This window comes from Phacochoerus africanus, chromosome 5 (genome assembly GCF_016906955.1).
Source record: "Phacochoerus africanus isolate WHEZ1 chromosome 5, ROS_Pafr_v1, whole genome shotgun sequence".
NCBI classification, from domain to species: Eukaryota; Metazoa; Chordata; class Mammalia; order Artiodactyla; family Suidae; genus Phacochoerus; species Phacochoerus africanus.
This window is the reverse complement of record NC_062548.1, coordinates 42,758,304-42,773,387: the sequence shown is the minus strand read 5'-3', so window position 1 is coordinate 42,773,387 and position 15,084 is coordinate 42,758,304. Positions and strand designations below refer to the sequence as shown.

The 15,084-nt window shown below is 52.3% G+C and overlaps 1 protein-coding gene across 11 annotated transcripts in view; it reads left to right on the top strand.

Moving 5' to 3' along the window:
• Nucleotides 1-15,084, top strand: part of C5H16orf96 (chromosome 5 C16orf96 homolog) — a 50,533-nt gene that overhangs the window by 21,129 nt on the left and 14,320 nt on the right. For 10 of the 11 annotated variants that reach the window (XM_047780630.1, XM_047780629.1, XM_047780626.1 and 7 more), the window contains exons 3-10: nucleotides 1,186-1,290; nucleotides 2,650-2,730; nucleotides 2,915-3,001; nucleotides 3,124-4,261; nucleotides 5,919-6,004; nucleotides 6,336-6,446; nucleotides 10,931-11,005; nucleotides 11,965-12,129. In XM_047780630.1, coding sequence (XP_047636586.1) covers nucleotides 1,186-1,290; nucleotides 2,650-2,730; nucleotides 2,915-3,001; nucleotides 3,124-4,261; nucleotides 5,919-6,004; nucleotides 6,336-6,446; nucleotides 10,931-11,005; nucleotides 11,965-12,129 — 1,848 coding nt within the window. The remainder of the gene's footprint in view (nucleotides 1-1,185; nucleotides 1,291-2,649; nucleotides 2,731-2,914; nucleotides 3,002-3,123; nucleotides 4,262-5,918; nucleotides 6,005-6,335; nucleotides 6,447-10,930; nucleotides 11,006-11,964; nucleotides 12,130-15,084) is intronic. The other variant, XM_047780628.1, reaches the window with a different exon arrangement.

Genomic DNA, 15,084 nt, shown 5'->3' with positions numbered 1-15,084 from the left:
CCCCCTGGCCATCTTTCTGGCGTTTGCCCTGTACTTACCCATGGAGGAGGCGGGGGATGATTCCTACTTCAGGTTATCTGGTCCCTTGAGAGACAAGAGTGTGGGGAAGCACCCAGGCATAGGTGAGGATTTGGACTTGGGGAGATTTCTCTGAAATGCACTTTTTCCATCCATAGCAGGTAAGGATTTGTAAAACTGTTCTCTGAATACCACTGTCACTCCCAGCAAAATTTACAGTAACCCATGAATATCATCCAATAGAAATTTCCCCCAGTCAAAGCAAAAATGCTATTTCTTTTCTTTTCTTTTGGGGTTGGGGCATACCTGAGGCGTGTGGAAGTTCCCGGGTCAGGGATCAAACTTGAGCCACTGCAGCAACCCAGGCCACTGCAGTGACAGTGCTGGATCCTTAACCCACTGCACCACGACGGGAACTCAAAAAGTTTCTGCTGGAGTTCCCGTCGTGGCTCAGTGGTTAACGAATCCGACTAGGAACCATGAGGTTGTGGGTTCGATCCCTGGCCTTGCTCAGTGGGTTAAGGATCCGGCATTGCCGTGAGCTGTGGTGTAGGTCGCAGACGTGGCTCGGATCCCATGTTGCTGTGGCTGTGGTGTAGGCCGGCAGCTACAGCTCCGATTCGACCCCTAGCCTGGGAACCTCCATATGCTGCGGGAGTGGCCCTAGAAAAAGGCAAAAAGACCAAAAAAAAAAAAAAGTTTCTGCTGTCTTCTGAAGCTTTATTGAGATATAGTCCATAGACCAGAAAGTTTGACTTTAGTGTATTCACTATTGTGCAGCTATCACGGTCCATTTTAAGCAGCCCAGAGAGAACCCCCTTAACCATTAGCTGTCATTCTCCATTCCTGCCCCTCCTCGAGCCCCGCTTTTTCATTTACCATCATGTTTTCAGGATTATCTGTCGCATGTATCAGTATCTTTTTTCTGCCAAATAATATTCCGTTGTATGGGTCAACCAGACTTTGTTTTTCAGTTGATAAGTATTTGGGTTGTTTCCACTCTGGGGCTGTTGACTTCAGGGTCACTTTCTGAATGTGTTCCAGCCTGTGCCTTGGAAGAGCCAAAGGACCTCTTAAAGCCTGGCCTCACCAGAGAGCTGCTGCTCTTGGCTTGCCTTTCCCCCGCTACGCCCGACTTGACGTGTTCCTTTCCTCTCTCCTCCTCAGTCCATGAAGACCCTGCAGGATTTGCTCACTGATATTTATGCACTCAAGGTCACCATCGAAACCCTTAAGAAGGATGTGGCCATGCTGAAGGTCATCGTTGGCAAGGTAGACCCTCCCCAGCATCCTGCACACTGGCCACGCTGCTTGGTTGGACCTCTGGCGGTTAGGGTGACAGGGTAAATCCAGGAAAATGGTTCTTAGTCAAAGGACACAGCTATGGGAGCAAGAGAAGGGGACCGACAAGGCTCAGCCACTTGGCCCATCTCACCGAACTCTCTGCAGCTTCCACCGTGATCCTTACCCCGCACCGAGTTAAGACATCTTTTTGTGTGTGTGTCTTTTAGGGCCACCCCCGCAGCATATGGAGGATCCCAGGCTAGGGGTCCAATCGGAGCTGTAGCCACGGGCCTGTGCCAGAGTGACAGCAACGTGGGGTCTGAGCCGTGTCTACGACCTACACCACTGCTCATGGCAACACCAGATCCTTAACCCCCTGAGCGAGGCCAGGGATGGTAGTTGGGTTCGTTAACCACTGAGCCACAACAGGAACTCTAAGACATCATTTGTAAGTGACAGAAATCTCTTTCATCCTGGCTTAGGCAAAATAAGAGAATTTATTGTCTCATTTACTGAAAAGTCCAGGGATGCCTTCAGGCACAGCCAGATCAAGGTGCTTCATACCACATCAACATCTCTCCCTTAGTGATACTTTCCTCCAGGTTGGTTTCATTCTCAGGCAGGTACTCCCTAAGTGCTGGCAACTCCAGGTTATAGTCCATCAACTCAGAGAATACTTTTTCCTCATCTAGAAAACTCTGTTCACAATGAAAAGGAGAGTAAACTACCCTGGGCATACATTCTGTCTTGCTCTGTAGCCACAAGAATATCAACTCCTTATCATGATATAGAAGAACATAGAATCCCCAAAGTGTATGGTCACAGCTAATGAGTCAGAGCTGGGTTCAGAAGCCAGGCCTCCACACCCCTAGGCTGGTGCTGTGGCTGAGGTTTTGTGACTTGCCCCCAAATAACACGATTTAATGTATTTTCCCTAATGCACAGGTCAGTGTACACATGCGATCATCATGGCAGCTGTGAGACCTTCAGTCTTGGGCTGGGTATCTCCCATCTGAGCAGAAATGGCACTGTCAGGAAACTATATCAAGAAATTTAAAAAGGACCCGTGGCCAAATCTGTATGGGAAACAGTGCCTTCTCAGGCCACGTCTTGGAGATTCTTAATGTGCTTTAGCCCATTAAAGGCTCTGAGGAGTCCTACAGTACAGAAGCCCCTTGAATGCTTTTTGAGCCTATTATTTCCCAGACTTATTTGCCCGGGGAACCCTTTCCCACTCACTTGGAAACACTTGTTTTAGGATCTGTTCTTCCTTCTCTCCCAGTCACCTAGAGCTGATGCCTTTCATTTGAGCTGGGCCCTGGCTTACAGGCTCGGCTCGTTTGACAGATACGTCCTGAAAGAATAGACACTTTCTCTGAAGATTTGAAAGGGCAGAACCGGAAGATGAGTGTGCTGCAGGAGGAAGTGGTGAGGGCCTGGGACCCATCCACCGACCTCAGCGCCCTGTCTGCCAGGCTCGGGTGCCGGGGGCAGGGAGGGTGGGAAGAGAACAGTCTGTAAAGGCCCATTTGTTTGCAAGCGTGGAGGGCAGCATGGAGGAGGGAGCCCCTAGGCTCACAACTCTCCTTCCCCACCTCCTCCCCGCCCCCAGATTTCCCTGCAGAGCAGGATCGTCACCATCCCCAAGCCTGAGGACGTGGTGCTCTGGAGCAGCCTCCACGAGGCCATGTTCACCCCGGTGAGTGACGGCAGAGGAGGCACGGCCGCTGCCTAGGTCAGGGGAGGTGGCGGAGGGAGTGGGCCGGGTGACGGGCCAGCTGGTCTGGAGCAGCCCTGCCAGCCCAGCCCCCTTCGCCACAGGGAACAGCTCCCCCGATGGTGGATGATGCCGACCTGTGGCGGATTGCGGGACACGTCCCAGAAATGGACCTCCGGACACCCGAGCGCTACAAGGCAGCGAGTCCCAGCCGGGTCTCTGAGGCCATCCGGCACCCCCGGCTCCTGGAGAGCGTCTGGCATTACCAGGTCCCGGGGCAGCTACCGGAGGAAGAGTCTCCCCAAGAAGTTCCACTCAGCAAGGCCCAGGAGCGGGAGCAGCCCCAGACGCTCGAGCCTGGGCCCAGGCCTGGACCTGGGCCTGCACCAGGTCCTCAGCCCACACCAGCAGGATCCTGGCCTGTACCACCACGTGACTGGCCTCCTCCCAGAGACTTGATGGGGACCAGCACTGGGCCTTTCTGGGGCTTAGGTTACTTCCAGCCTGGCCTGGGCCCGCCAGGCTCCCTGCCTGCCCAGCTCTGGGGCTCTGGGGCCCCACCCCCAGCCGTGGAGCTGGGTTCTGCTTGGCCTCGCTCACTGTGGTCACGGTATCGCCAGGCAGAGACTCCCAGGCTCTCGTCTGTCTCAGAAAAGACGGAAGAGCGTGACTCTGCGGAAGTAGGTGTCCCTCAGGACAGAGCCCCGAGGGATGGGACCCCCAAGGAGGCCCTCTCTGAGGGACCCCAGTCTGACCTTCAGCGGCTCAAATCCAGTGCTGCTGCTGCGGCTGCCGCGGCCGCCACCTATGCAGCTGCAGCGACATCAGCAGCCCGGGCAGCTAAGGCTGCTGCCAGGCTGGTCAGGGACACCCCTGCCACCAAATTGCCCACCATAGCAACAGCCACGGCCACATCTGGGCCCTCAGGGGTCCCGGGAGACATCCAGGGCACAGGGTCCCCCCGCGGGGCCTCCAGCTCTGTGGCCTTCACCGATGACGGTGAGCCGGAACACCTGCGAGAGATGGACTACGAGGAAATCCTCTCCCCTTCGTTGTCTCCGCCCGGCATGGCCCTGTCCCAGGCCATGCTGGCTGCCAAACAGGCCACAACCCCTGAAGACAAGAAGAAGGCCGTCAGGTCCTCCATGAACCACATGGCCTGGATGCCCGTTAGACACGACTCCCTGAAAGGAGAGCTTGCTCAGCTGTCAGCCAGCCTAGAGCAGCGCATGACTTACCTAGGTAGGCCTGGCCTGGCTCCCGGAAGGGTGACAAGGGCTCAGGGCCCTCCCCGTGGCCTTTGAGAAGCACCTCCTCTCCTTGGTTTACCTTCCCCAACAAAGCGTCCAGTTAACCTTTAGCCATTCATTCCTTTGGCTTAAGCATTAAACTCTTACTAGTGTGTCCTTTTACAGTGAGTGTACAGCGAGGTCCTAGGGAAGAGGGTGGTCAGGGTCTAAGGTCAGTGCTTAAGGCAGAAAATCCGAAGTCAGAATTACCCTTGGAAATTCCCTTTCAGCAGCCCATAAAACAGTATTTCTGCACAGTGTTTCAGTAAGTCCAGAACCAGAAGAATGTCTAGCAGCACTGAACAGACTCCAGAGGAAGGGGTCAGGCTGGGACGAGGAACAGCTGGGCAAACATGTCCTTAAAGACCACAGTGGTGTTCGGGGGCAGTAGGACCGTTTCATGCTCCTCACGGGCATTTGTTCACTGTGGGAAGTGGAGAGAGGCATGGCTCTCTCCCGTGGTTCTCCGCACGCATCCCTCAGGGCTTGGTAAGGCACAGGCGGCTGGGCCCAGCCCTGCAGTTTCTGAACTGTTGATCTGGGTGGGGCACCAGAGTTTCCCTTCCTCATCGTTTCCAGAGGATGCTGCTTGGCTGCTTTTGGCTCAGGGAAACCACTTTGAGACCCACTGTCCTCCTCTCTTTGAACCCTATCTTGCTTTTTGCTTTCTGCCAAGTATAACAGTTGAATTACGCTAAGTCAAGTCCATATGTGACGCCGCCTCTGATGGGCAGTGCCCTTCCACAAATCTTGAAAAAGTGAAACTTTGAGCAGCTAAAAAGATCCACACTGGTGCTCCCTCATGGCTAAGGTTAAGGATCCAGTGTTGTCACTGCAGCGGCTTGGGTCACTACTGTTGCTATGGCTCAGGTTCAGTCCCTGGCCTGGGAACTTCCCTGTGCCATGGGTATGGCCAAAAAAAGAGAAAGATCCATCTTAATATCAGTGAATACTGGGGCACAGTTAAGGTTCTGATCATCATTCATTTAAATATGAAACGTGGAGTTCTCCTTGTGGCTTAGCAGATTAAAAACCCAACGAGTATCCAAGAGGATCAGATTCTATCCCTGGGCTCGCTCGGTGGGCTCAGGATGTGGTATTGCTGCAAGCTTCAGTGTAGGTCGCAGATGCAGCTTGGATCTGGTGTTTGGATCTGGAACTTCCATATGCTGCACATGCGGCCCTAAAAAAAGAAAAGAAAGAAATATAAAACTTAAAGCCACAGAAGTTCCCGTTGTGGCTTAGCAGTAATGACCCTAACTAGTATCAATGAAGATGCGGCTTCCATCCCTGGCCTTGATCAGTGGGTTAAGGATCCAGCCTTGATGTGAGCTGCAGTGTAGGTGGCAGATGCAACTTGGATCTGGCATTGCTGTGGTTACGGCGCAGGTGGGCAGCTGCAGTTCCAATTCCATCCCTAGCCTGGGAACTTCCATATGCCGCAGGTGCGGCCATAGAAAGAAAAAAAAAAAAAAAACTGGCCACTGGAAAATTTTAGATGATCTTAAAGGCCTCCAGTACTGCCTGAGGTATCCCATACAGGAAGCAGGTAGAGCTCTAGACGAAGCATCTTCTGCACCCCTGCCACCCACCCCCTTCTTTGCTTTCAGCTAATATGGGAGCCTCTTCCAAGCTTGGGACAACAGTAGACGTACTGCAGGAGAAGATTGGCATCCTCCAGAAATCCAGGATGAGGGTCAGTGTCCTGGGCAGAAAAGGCATTTGAGAAGGTGATGGCTTTAGGTGATGTAGACTTCGTGCCCAGAGCCAGGTAGAGGTCCTGCCCTCCCGGACAAGGCATCAGTCTTGGAGCTGAAAGGAGGCCTGGGGAGGGAGTGGGGCTCAGAAGGCAGCTGCCACCCTGGGGAGGCAGATCTTCTCTGGCTGGTGCTGGGCTGCCAGTGGTGGGCGGCTGCCTGGTCTTAGGTCACTGTTGGCTGGCAGGCTGGGAACACACCCTCTGGTCCCTTCAAGTCCCTTCCCAGCCATGGGGACCTCAGACCTTGGATGTCTGTTTCCCTTTGTAGGAGGAAGAACTTGAGAGGATTTGGGGCCACCAAATTGAGATGATCAAGGACCACCACGTGGTGCTGGACAGGGCAGTGGACAAGCTCCAGACCCGCTTGGATGAGTTAAAGGTTCGGGGGTCGGGGAGACCAGGATGGGCAGCTGGGAGGAGGGAGGACTCCTCAGCAGGACAGTCACTCTCTCCAGACGTTTCACAGATGCCCCGAAGGAGGACAGCCAGGGACACGGTGCTGGTATTTTACTGTGCATAAATTACGCTTCCGTGAAAAATGAGCAAATCCCCACCCGCACCCCCGCATAAACCCGACGGCCTGACCAGGATCTGCCTTGCTTGGGTCACCCACCCCAGAAGAGTGCCTGTGTAAAGTGAAGGCTCAAAATGTGCGGACTGAGTCAGTGCAGGAATAAGAGGATTTCTTGTGCCAGCTGTCAGGGGCATGGCTTTTCCCTGAAGCAGCTCGTTTCTGAGGTCTTAGTCAGCGGGGCCTTGTGGGGGCAGCAGAGACTAGAAACACGAGGACGGATGCACAGCACCTCCCAGGGCTTCCTGTACTGGACACTGCCTTCCGTGGGCTCACAGCCCCGGCCCCGTAACCCTGGCCTGACCACCCCAGGACATCCCAGACCTTTGCAGAAAGGGTCAGTAGGAGGAGATGACTTTTCCCCCAGGTTTTAAAGAGACAAAATTCCAAACAGACCCACCTGAGGGGGTCCCATGGGGGGCTTCAGATTCCAAGCTGGGGGCTATTGGCGGAATGGGCTAGATGTGGGAAGTGAAAGGGGAGGGCAGCGCTCCCCCTCCTGAGGTCACACAGGGTCATCAGGCTTGTGCCTACAGGGCAACTTGGATGGAGAAGAGCTTGTCAGAGGGGCACCTCTTCCCAGCTGCAGTGGGGGAGGCCTGGGAGCATCTGGGCAGCAGGAGTGCAGGACGCCCTGTCCTGGGCAGACCTGTGTGAGTACCAGCATCAGGAACTGCAGCGCCTTCTGCCAACTCCCAGCCCTTGTGGAGCTGCCGTGTCCCAGGGACCTACTGGTGTCCTTCCTGGATGGAGACCGGAGCCCATTTGTTCAGCACGTCTGCTGAGCATCCAGCCCCATGTCCCGCCCTGCCTGGGGGAGGAGGGCACAGGATCTGCCTCCAAGGAGCTGTCACTCGCTCAGAGAAACTCGAGGAGTTTGGCCCAAGAGGCCAAATGGATCAAGTCAGCCTTTGTCCAGACTTCCTTCCTCCCCCGTGTGCCAGCAAGCACGAATGCCTTGTAGGAGTGAACCCTGGAAGGATCTGGAATGGGGCTTTATCTTCCACATGTTGCCTTGGATGGTTCTCAAATGAACCCGGGCTGCAGGAGACCAGCCGCCCCGAGGAGCCCTTCCAGTGGAGGAAGGAGAGAGGGCAGGTGCCTCTGCTCTGGTTCTGTCACAACATCAGGACCGGTGGGGAAGCGCCGCTGCCCCTGCTTTACCTGGATGCCAGGAAAGAATGTCCTGGGCCTGACAGGTAGCCAGAGAAATCCCCATTCATTCCCTGAGCCATTCAGCCAGTGTCGTGGAGCCTTCACTGCCCCAGACACTCTTCCAGGGCCCGAGGAAACAGCAGTCAACAAGACGGACGCCGCCCGGGGCCCTTCTGTTTTTTGCAGGGGAGTGCAGGGAGTGTTTGTTGGGTTTTAATCAAAGAATAAATGACACTCAGGAAAATGCCGAGGCCTGAAGCATCGGAGCTCGATTCATTTTCGCCTCTTTGTACAGCCACGTCAGCACCACCTAGTCAGGATGGAAACATTTCCGTCCTCTTAGAGTGCTTCTCCCGGGGTGTTTCCCACGACGAACACACAGGAGAGTGAGGACAGAGCTCTTTCTTAGTGACTCAGATGAGGTGAGAGCATTATTTTCCCTTTGCAAATGGACAGGTGTCTTTGATAAGCCATAGGCAAAGACGTTCTTGGCACAGACTGTTGTGTCCCGAGCTCTGGCTCGGTGCAGGAGAGGACTGAGATAGCTGATGTGTATCCAGTGCCTGCTCTTCCAGGAAGACGCCGGGTCCAGGCCCCTCTTCATCCTTGGACAGGAGTGGGATTACTGCCATTTGAACGAGGAGGAGATGGACTCGGGCAGAGGCACCAGCCTGCTGTGGTTACATAGGCCTGGGTCTCAATCCCGATTCTGCTACTTACTGGGTGCGCCAGTTTCCTGTGGCCACTGTAACAGATGACCGGAGAGGCTCAAGACTGGAGCCTTGTACTCTCTCACAGTTCTGTAGGCTCAGTGCCCCCAATCGAGGTGCTGGCAGGGCCTGGTCTGTCTGAAGGCTCTGGGAGAGGACCCTTTCTGCCTCTTCCAGCTTCTGGGAGCTGCGCTGTCCTTGGCTTGTAGACGCCTCGCTCCAGTCTCTGCCTCTGTCATCACACCACCTCCTCTCCGTGTATCTGTGTCTTCACATGGCCTCCTTATCCTTGTGGCCCCCCCCCAATCCAGTATGACCTCACTGAACTGATTACACCCGAAAGATCTGTTTCCAAATAAGGCCACGTTCCCAGGTTCTGGCAGGCGTGACTTTGGGGGAAGAAGTAACTCAACCCAGTACACAGGTAACCTGGCAGGGGAAGTTAGAGGGTCCTGGCTAATCCTTTTTCTTTTTTTGTCTTTTTAAGGCCGTACCTGCAGCATATGGAAGTTCCAAGGCCAGGGGTCGAATTGGAACTGCAGCTGCCGGCCTCTCCCATAGCCCCAGCAACGCCTGATCCAAGCCATGTCTGTGACCCACACCACAGCTCATGGCAACGCCAGACCCTGTAAACCACTGATCAAGGCCAGGGATCGAACCCATGTCCCCATGGACACTAGTCAGGTTCGCTAACCACCGAGCCACAACAGGAACTCCCTAAACCCTCCTTTTTATTTGTAGATTTTAACTAGGAAGAGCGAAGTGGGGATCTGAGTATTAATGTTGGGCCTAATGACTCTGAAAGGTCAGAGTGCCCTTCTGATGTGGGCTTGGAGGAAGCAGCCTGACACGAAGCCCAAGCAGGAGCTCCCTTTCCTCCCTCCACTGCCCATATTAGACCTTGGAGCCCACCTGGGGCAAGGTGGAAGTGCAGGAACTTTGCATTAATTAGAATTAGGGAGTTCCCTTCGTGGCTCAGCAATTAACGAACCCAACTAGCATCCATGAGGAAATGGGTTTGATCCCTGGCCTCACTGAGTGGGTTAAGGATCTGGTGTTGCCATGAGCTGTGGTGTAGGTCAGAGACGAGGCTCGGATCTGGCATTACTGTGGCTGTGGCCTGGGCCAGCAGCTGCAGCTCTGATTCAACCCTTAGCCTAGGAACCTCCGTGTGCAGCCCTAAAAAGACAAAAAAAAAAAAAAAAGGGGATTGGCATTCCCTTTGTGGCCCAGCAGGTTAAGAACCTGACTAGTATACATAAGGATGCAGCTTCCATCCCTGGCCTTGCTCAGTGGGTTAAGGATCTGACCTTGCTGCAAGCTATGGTGTAAGTTGCAGATGAGCCTCGGATTCAGTGTTGCTGTGGCTGTGGCGTAGGCTGCCAGCTGCAGCTCCAGTTCAACCCCTAGCCTGAGTACTTCCATATGCCACAGGTGTGTCCCTAAAAAGAAAAAGGAAAAAAAATATTAGGTTCATCTTTGAAAAACATAGAACCCCAAATTACTGACTTAACTAGGCATAAGTGTATTTCTCTTTTATATTCAAGAAACTCAGCTGGTACAGAACTCCATGGTGTATGACTTCCATTCACAAGTTTACCTCATGGACCAGGATGGCTGCTGGTGCTCCAGTCATTAACTCTGCATTCAAGCCAGCAGTGAAGAGGACACTTACCCATTTCCATTTACACCTCACTGGTCCCATCTAGCTATAAGGGAGGCTGTGAAATATAATCATGATTTTGGGCTGCCAGATGCCAGCTAAAAGTTGAGAGTTCTGTTTCTGAGGGTGAAAGAGAGACCAGATTTGAAATGAGAAGTATAAGCCTGCTTCTACTTTGGAGGAAATGTAACCCTCCTTTCTGAGGACGTGGCCCAGGGTGTGAGGCTCTTTCCAAGCAGGTTAGCTGGCTACTGCTGTCGTAGGGAGGGTCCACCAAGTAGAGAGAGGGCAGAATTAATGCAAGGGGTTGGTTCTTTATGGAGTCACAGGGTTGCAAAACAAGGGTTTTCCCCTCACACTGGTGCACAGAGTGTGTGAAAGACATACAAGTACTTGGTTGATGGATAGTGTGCTGTTCTCATGGGGACCCTGTGCCAGGTCGGAAGAGGTGCACTTACTTAAACGGACATCAAGGAACCCAGAGCCTCAGCATGGGCTTGTGTTTTCCTTCCCAGAGTCTTCCTTCCTCCCCTGTGTAGCAAAGAATCTATGATGCCACCTCCATGGCGACAGCTTGTTTCAGGCCTCGAGTTCCTTCCCTTCTAATCTGGGCACCTGGAGCCCAAGCCTTCGAATTTGCCACCCCTCCTGCTGTCCACCCAGCCCCATGGTCCCTTGCTAGCACACGGCAAGGTGGACGTGGGAGGTCCATGCCATCCTCAGCATCCAGGAGTGTCTGACATACCCTCTGCTTCTGTCCTTAGGTCATCCATTCTCAAATTAAAAACCTAGAAATATACAAGGCAGATAAAACTGTGATGGAGCAGGAGCTAAAAGAGGTGAGTGAGTGGCTATCCCCTCCCCTCCCACTCTGAGCCCGGCTCTCCCACCCAGGGACATGGAATCATCCAGGCAGACAGACTTCTGGAGTTTCCTTCCACCTTTATGTTATGGAAAGGTTGGGGGAGGTTCTCAAAAAAGTTGTCCCATCAGAGTTCTCATTATGGCTCAGTGGGTTAAGAACCCAGCTAGTACCCATGAGGATGTGGATTCAATCCTGGCCTCACTTAGTGGGTTAAGGATCCAGCATTGCAGCAAGTTTCGGTGTAGGTCTCAGATGCGGCTTGGATCTGGCGTTGCTGTGGCTGTGGCATAGGCCAGCAGCTGCAGCTCCAATTCAACCCCTGGCCCAGAAACTTAAATATGCCACAGGGGCAGCCCTAAAAAGAAAAAAAAAAAGTTGTCCCATCAACTTCTATTTTTAAGCAATTCAGGATTAGTAACAAATTGTTATGTGAACTTAAAAACCATGCACCATGGAGTTCCCTTCTTGGCGCAGTGGTTAATGAATCCGACTAGGAACCATGAGGTTGCGGGTTTGATCCCTGGCCTTGCTCAGTGGGTTAAGGATCCGACATTGCCGTGACCTGTGGTGTAGGTTGCAGACTCAGCTCGGATCCCAAGTTGCTGTGGCTCTGGCGTAGGCCGGCAGCTACTGCTCCGGTTAGACCCCTAGCCTGGGAACCTCCATATGCCACGGGAGTGGCCCTAGAAAAGGCAGCAAGACAAACAAAAACAAAAAAACAAACCATGCCCCAACTTATCCATCACAGGAAAACCCTGGCTTAGATTTCATGGTTGCATTTGAGCCGACACAGACCCCAAAGTTGAATTTAAGCCAAGCCTAGGTGTCCAGGTTCCCAAATTAGAAAAATTGACCAAGGTGATCTGATCTCCCCCAGCCTCCTCCTGCTCCCACCCCTGCATCCCTGCCTCCTTGAATCTCATCTCTCTCTAGAAAGCTGACAGGAGCACCCTGGCAAGCAAGGCGAGCCGGGCTGACCTGGACACGATGTCGATGGAGCTGAACGAGATGATTCAGGGGATGCTGTTCCGGGTCATGGCCAACGAGGATGACTGGAAGAAGGCTGTGGCTCAGCTGGGCAAGGACCTACGCACCAAAGTGAGCAGCCCTGGAATTCCCGTTGTGACTCAGTGGTAAACAAATCCGACTAGGAACCATGAGGTTTCAGGTTCAATCCCCGACCTCACCCAGTGAGTTAAGAATCCAGCGTTGCCGTGAACTGTGGTGTAGGTTGCAGATGCGCCTCGGATCCCATGTTGCTGTGGCTGTGGCATAGACCGACGGCTATAGCTCCAATTAGACTGGGAACCTCCATATGCTGTGGGTGTGGCCCTAGAAAGGACAAAAAGACCAAAAAAAAAAAAGAGAGAAAGTGAGTAGCCCTGTATTAGCCACCACTTGCTGTGAAACAAACTACCCTGAAATTTAGTCCCTTCAGGCCACAAATGTTCATGGTTGGTTCCTGGGGGTCTAGAACTTGGGAGCAGCTCAGCTGGCTGGCTGGCTGGCTCTCCCCTGGGGCTGCGGTTCAGATGGCCAGGGCTGCAGTCATCTGAGGGCTTGACTGGGGCTGGAGGAGCCCCTTCCAAGATGGCACCCTCCCATGGCTGTGGGCCAGGCGCCTCACTTCCTGTCACATGGACACCTCCTTAGAGCTGCTCGAGGGGCCTTCCAACTTGGCAGCAAGTAGTCCCTCCCCACCAGGACTTAGCCCCAGAAGTCACACTCCATCACTTCTGTAACATCCTACGGGTTCCACAGGTCAGCCCTGTTCAGCGCGAGTGGGGACCACGCAGGGCTGTGAATACCAAGAGGTGTAGTTGAGGAGCATCTGGGAGGCGGACGGCCATCACGCTGCTGTCTGGGCAGGCAGAGGAACAGGCGGCAGGGTGGCGGGGGTGTCCTGCTGGTCACCCTCTTACTCATTTGTCGTTTACTGACAGTGTTGATAAGGGGTCCGAGCCTTCATTTGTGCCATGCAATAGAGAGACAGGAAATGGGGCCAGCCATTTCAGCACCGTGTGGTTCCTGCAGCTGGGGTGGCTGGTATGAGCAAAAGAGCTTGGGTTTAGAATCCGGCAGCTTCGGGTTTGAGTCGCAGCCCCACCATGCGCAGCAGTACCCTGAGTTATAGGACCTCTCCACACCTCAGTTTCCACATCTGTAAAATGAGGACTTATTCACCTGTCATCTCCGTGTCGGGTGCCTCCAACGCTGGTCCCTGAGGATATGAGGATAAGCAAAACGGATGTGGGACAGATTTGTCCTCAAAATCTTATAAATCAATACAGAATTACAGCTGGAGTAACTCCGTCATCTATGGAACAGCTGACCTGTTTTTTTTTTTTTTTTTTTTTCAATAATTCAATGGCAGAGTGAAGGAAAGTGGGGCAGAGGCTGTTCTAGATTACAAGTCTCAAGAGACAAAACAACCAGATGCAACACATGAGGAGACTTTCTTGTTTCCTGGTTCAGTTGCTCCAGCTCTAAAAATGGGCTAGGACTTAGATTGAAGCCGGGAAGGATTGCTCACTGCATTAGATGGATTAACGCTATTGTGGTTATGTAAGAAAATTACTGAAATATTTATGAGTGAAATGTCATGATTTCTGTAACTTAAAAAAAAAAAAACCACTGCATCAAGAAAATAAGAGAGATATGGCAACATGTTAATAATTATTAAATCTAGATGGTGGATATATCAGGGTTAATAGTCCTAGTCTTTTCACCTCTGTGTTTGAATTTTTTTCCTGATTGAAAGCTTTTTTGTTGGTTTTTTTTTTTTAACTGATGTTCTGCTCGTTGCCTTTCTTTTCTTTGTGTACTTTTTTTGTTGGCTGTGCCTACAGCATACGGAAGTTCCCAGGCCAGGGATCAAACAGGGACCCAGGCCACAGCAGTAACCCCACCAGATCCTTAACCTGCTGGGCCACCAGGCGGCCGTTAACCATTTTAAAGTGACTAATGCTGTGGCTTTAGTACATTCACAGTGTTATGCAACTGCTCCCTCCATCTGGATCCAGAACATTTCCATCTCCCAAAGGAAACCCTATACCCATTAAGCAGTCGGTCCCTGCTCCCCTGGCCTCTGGCAACCACTCATCTACTCTCTGTCTCTGTGATTGGACTGTTTTGATCATTTCATGTAAAGGGAATCACATAGTATGTGACCTTTTGTGTCTTGCTTCTTGGACTTAGCACCATGTTTTCAAAGGTTATCCATGTCGTAGCATTAATCAGAACTTCATTCCCCCTTTTTTTTTTTGCTTTTTTTTTAGGGCCACACCCACAGCATGTGGAGGATCCCAGGCTAGGGGTCCAATCAGAGCTGTAGCCACTGGCCTACACCAGAGCCACAGCAATGCCAGATCTGAGCCGCATCTGTGACCTACACCACAGCTCATGGCAACGCCGGATCCTTAACCCACTGAGTAAGGCCAGGGATTGAACCGGCAACCTCATGGTTCCTAGTTGGATTCATTAACCACTGCGCGCCACAACGGGAACTCCAAAACGTCAATTGTTTTTTACGGCTGAATAATATTCCGTCAAATGGATAGGCCACCTTTTTTTTTTTTTTTTTAATTTGTTCATCTGTTGAAGGACACTTGAGTTATTTCCACCTTTTGACTAATGTGAATCATGCCGCTGTGAACAATCATGTACGAGGCTTTGTTTGAATACCTCTTTTAAGTTCTTTTGCGTGGATCTCCAAGAGTGGAATTGGTGCGTCCTGTGATAATTCTGCGTTTAACTTTTTGAAGGGGTGATGTAGCATGATGTCTGCGATTAACTCTCAAGTGGTTCAGGAAATAAATACACATACATATGTGTAGATAAAGAGGACATGACAAAATGCTAAAAATGGGTGAACTTAAGTGAATATCAGAGTGCCCTTTGGATATTCCTGCAAACTTTCTTTTCTCTTTTTGGGCCACACCTGCAGCATATGGAAGTTCCCAGGGTAGGGGTCACATTGGAGCTGCAGCCTCCAGCCTACACCACAGCCACAGCCATGCAGGATCTGAGCCACGTCTGTGACCTACACCACAG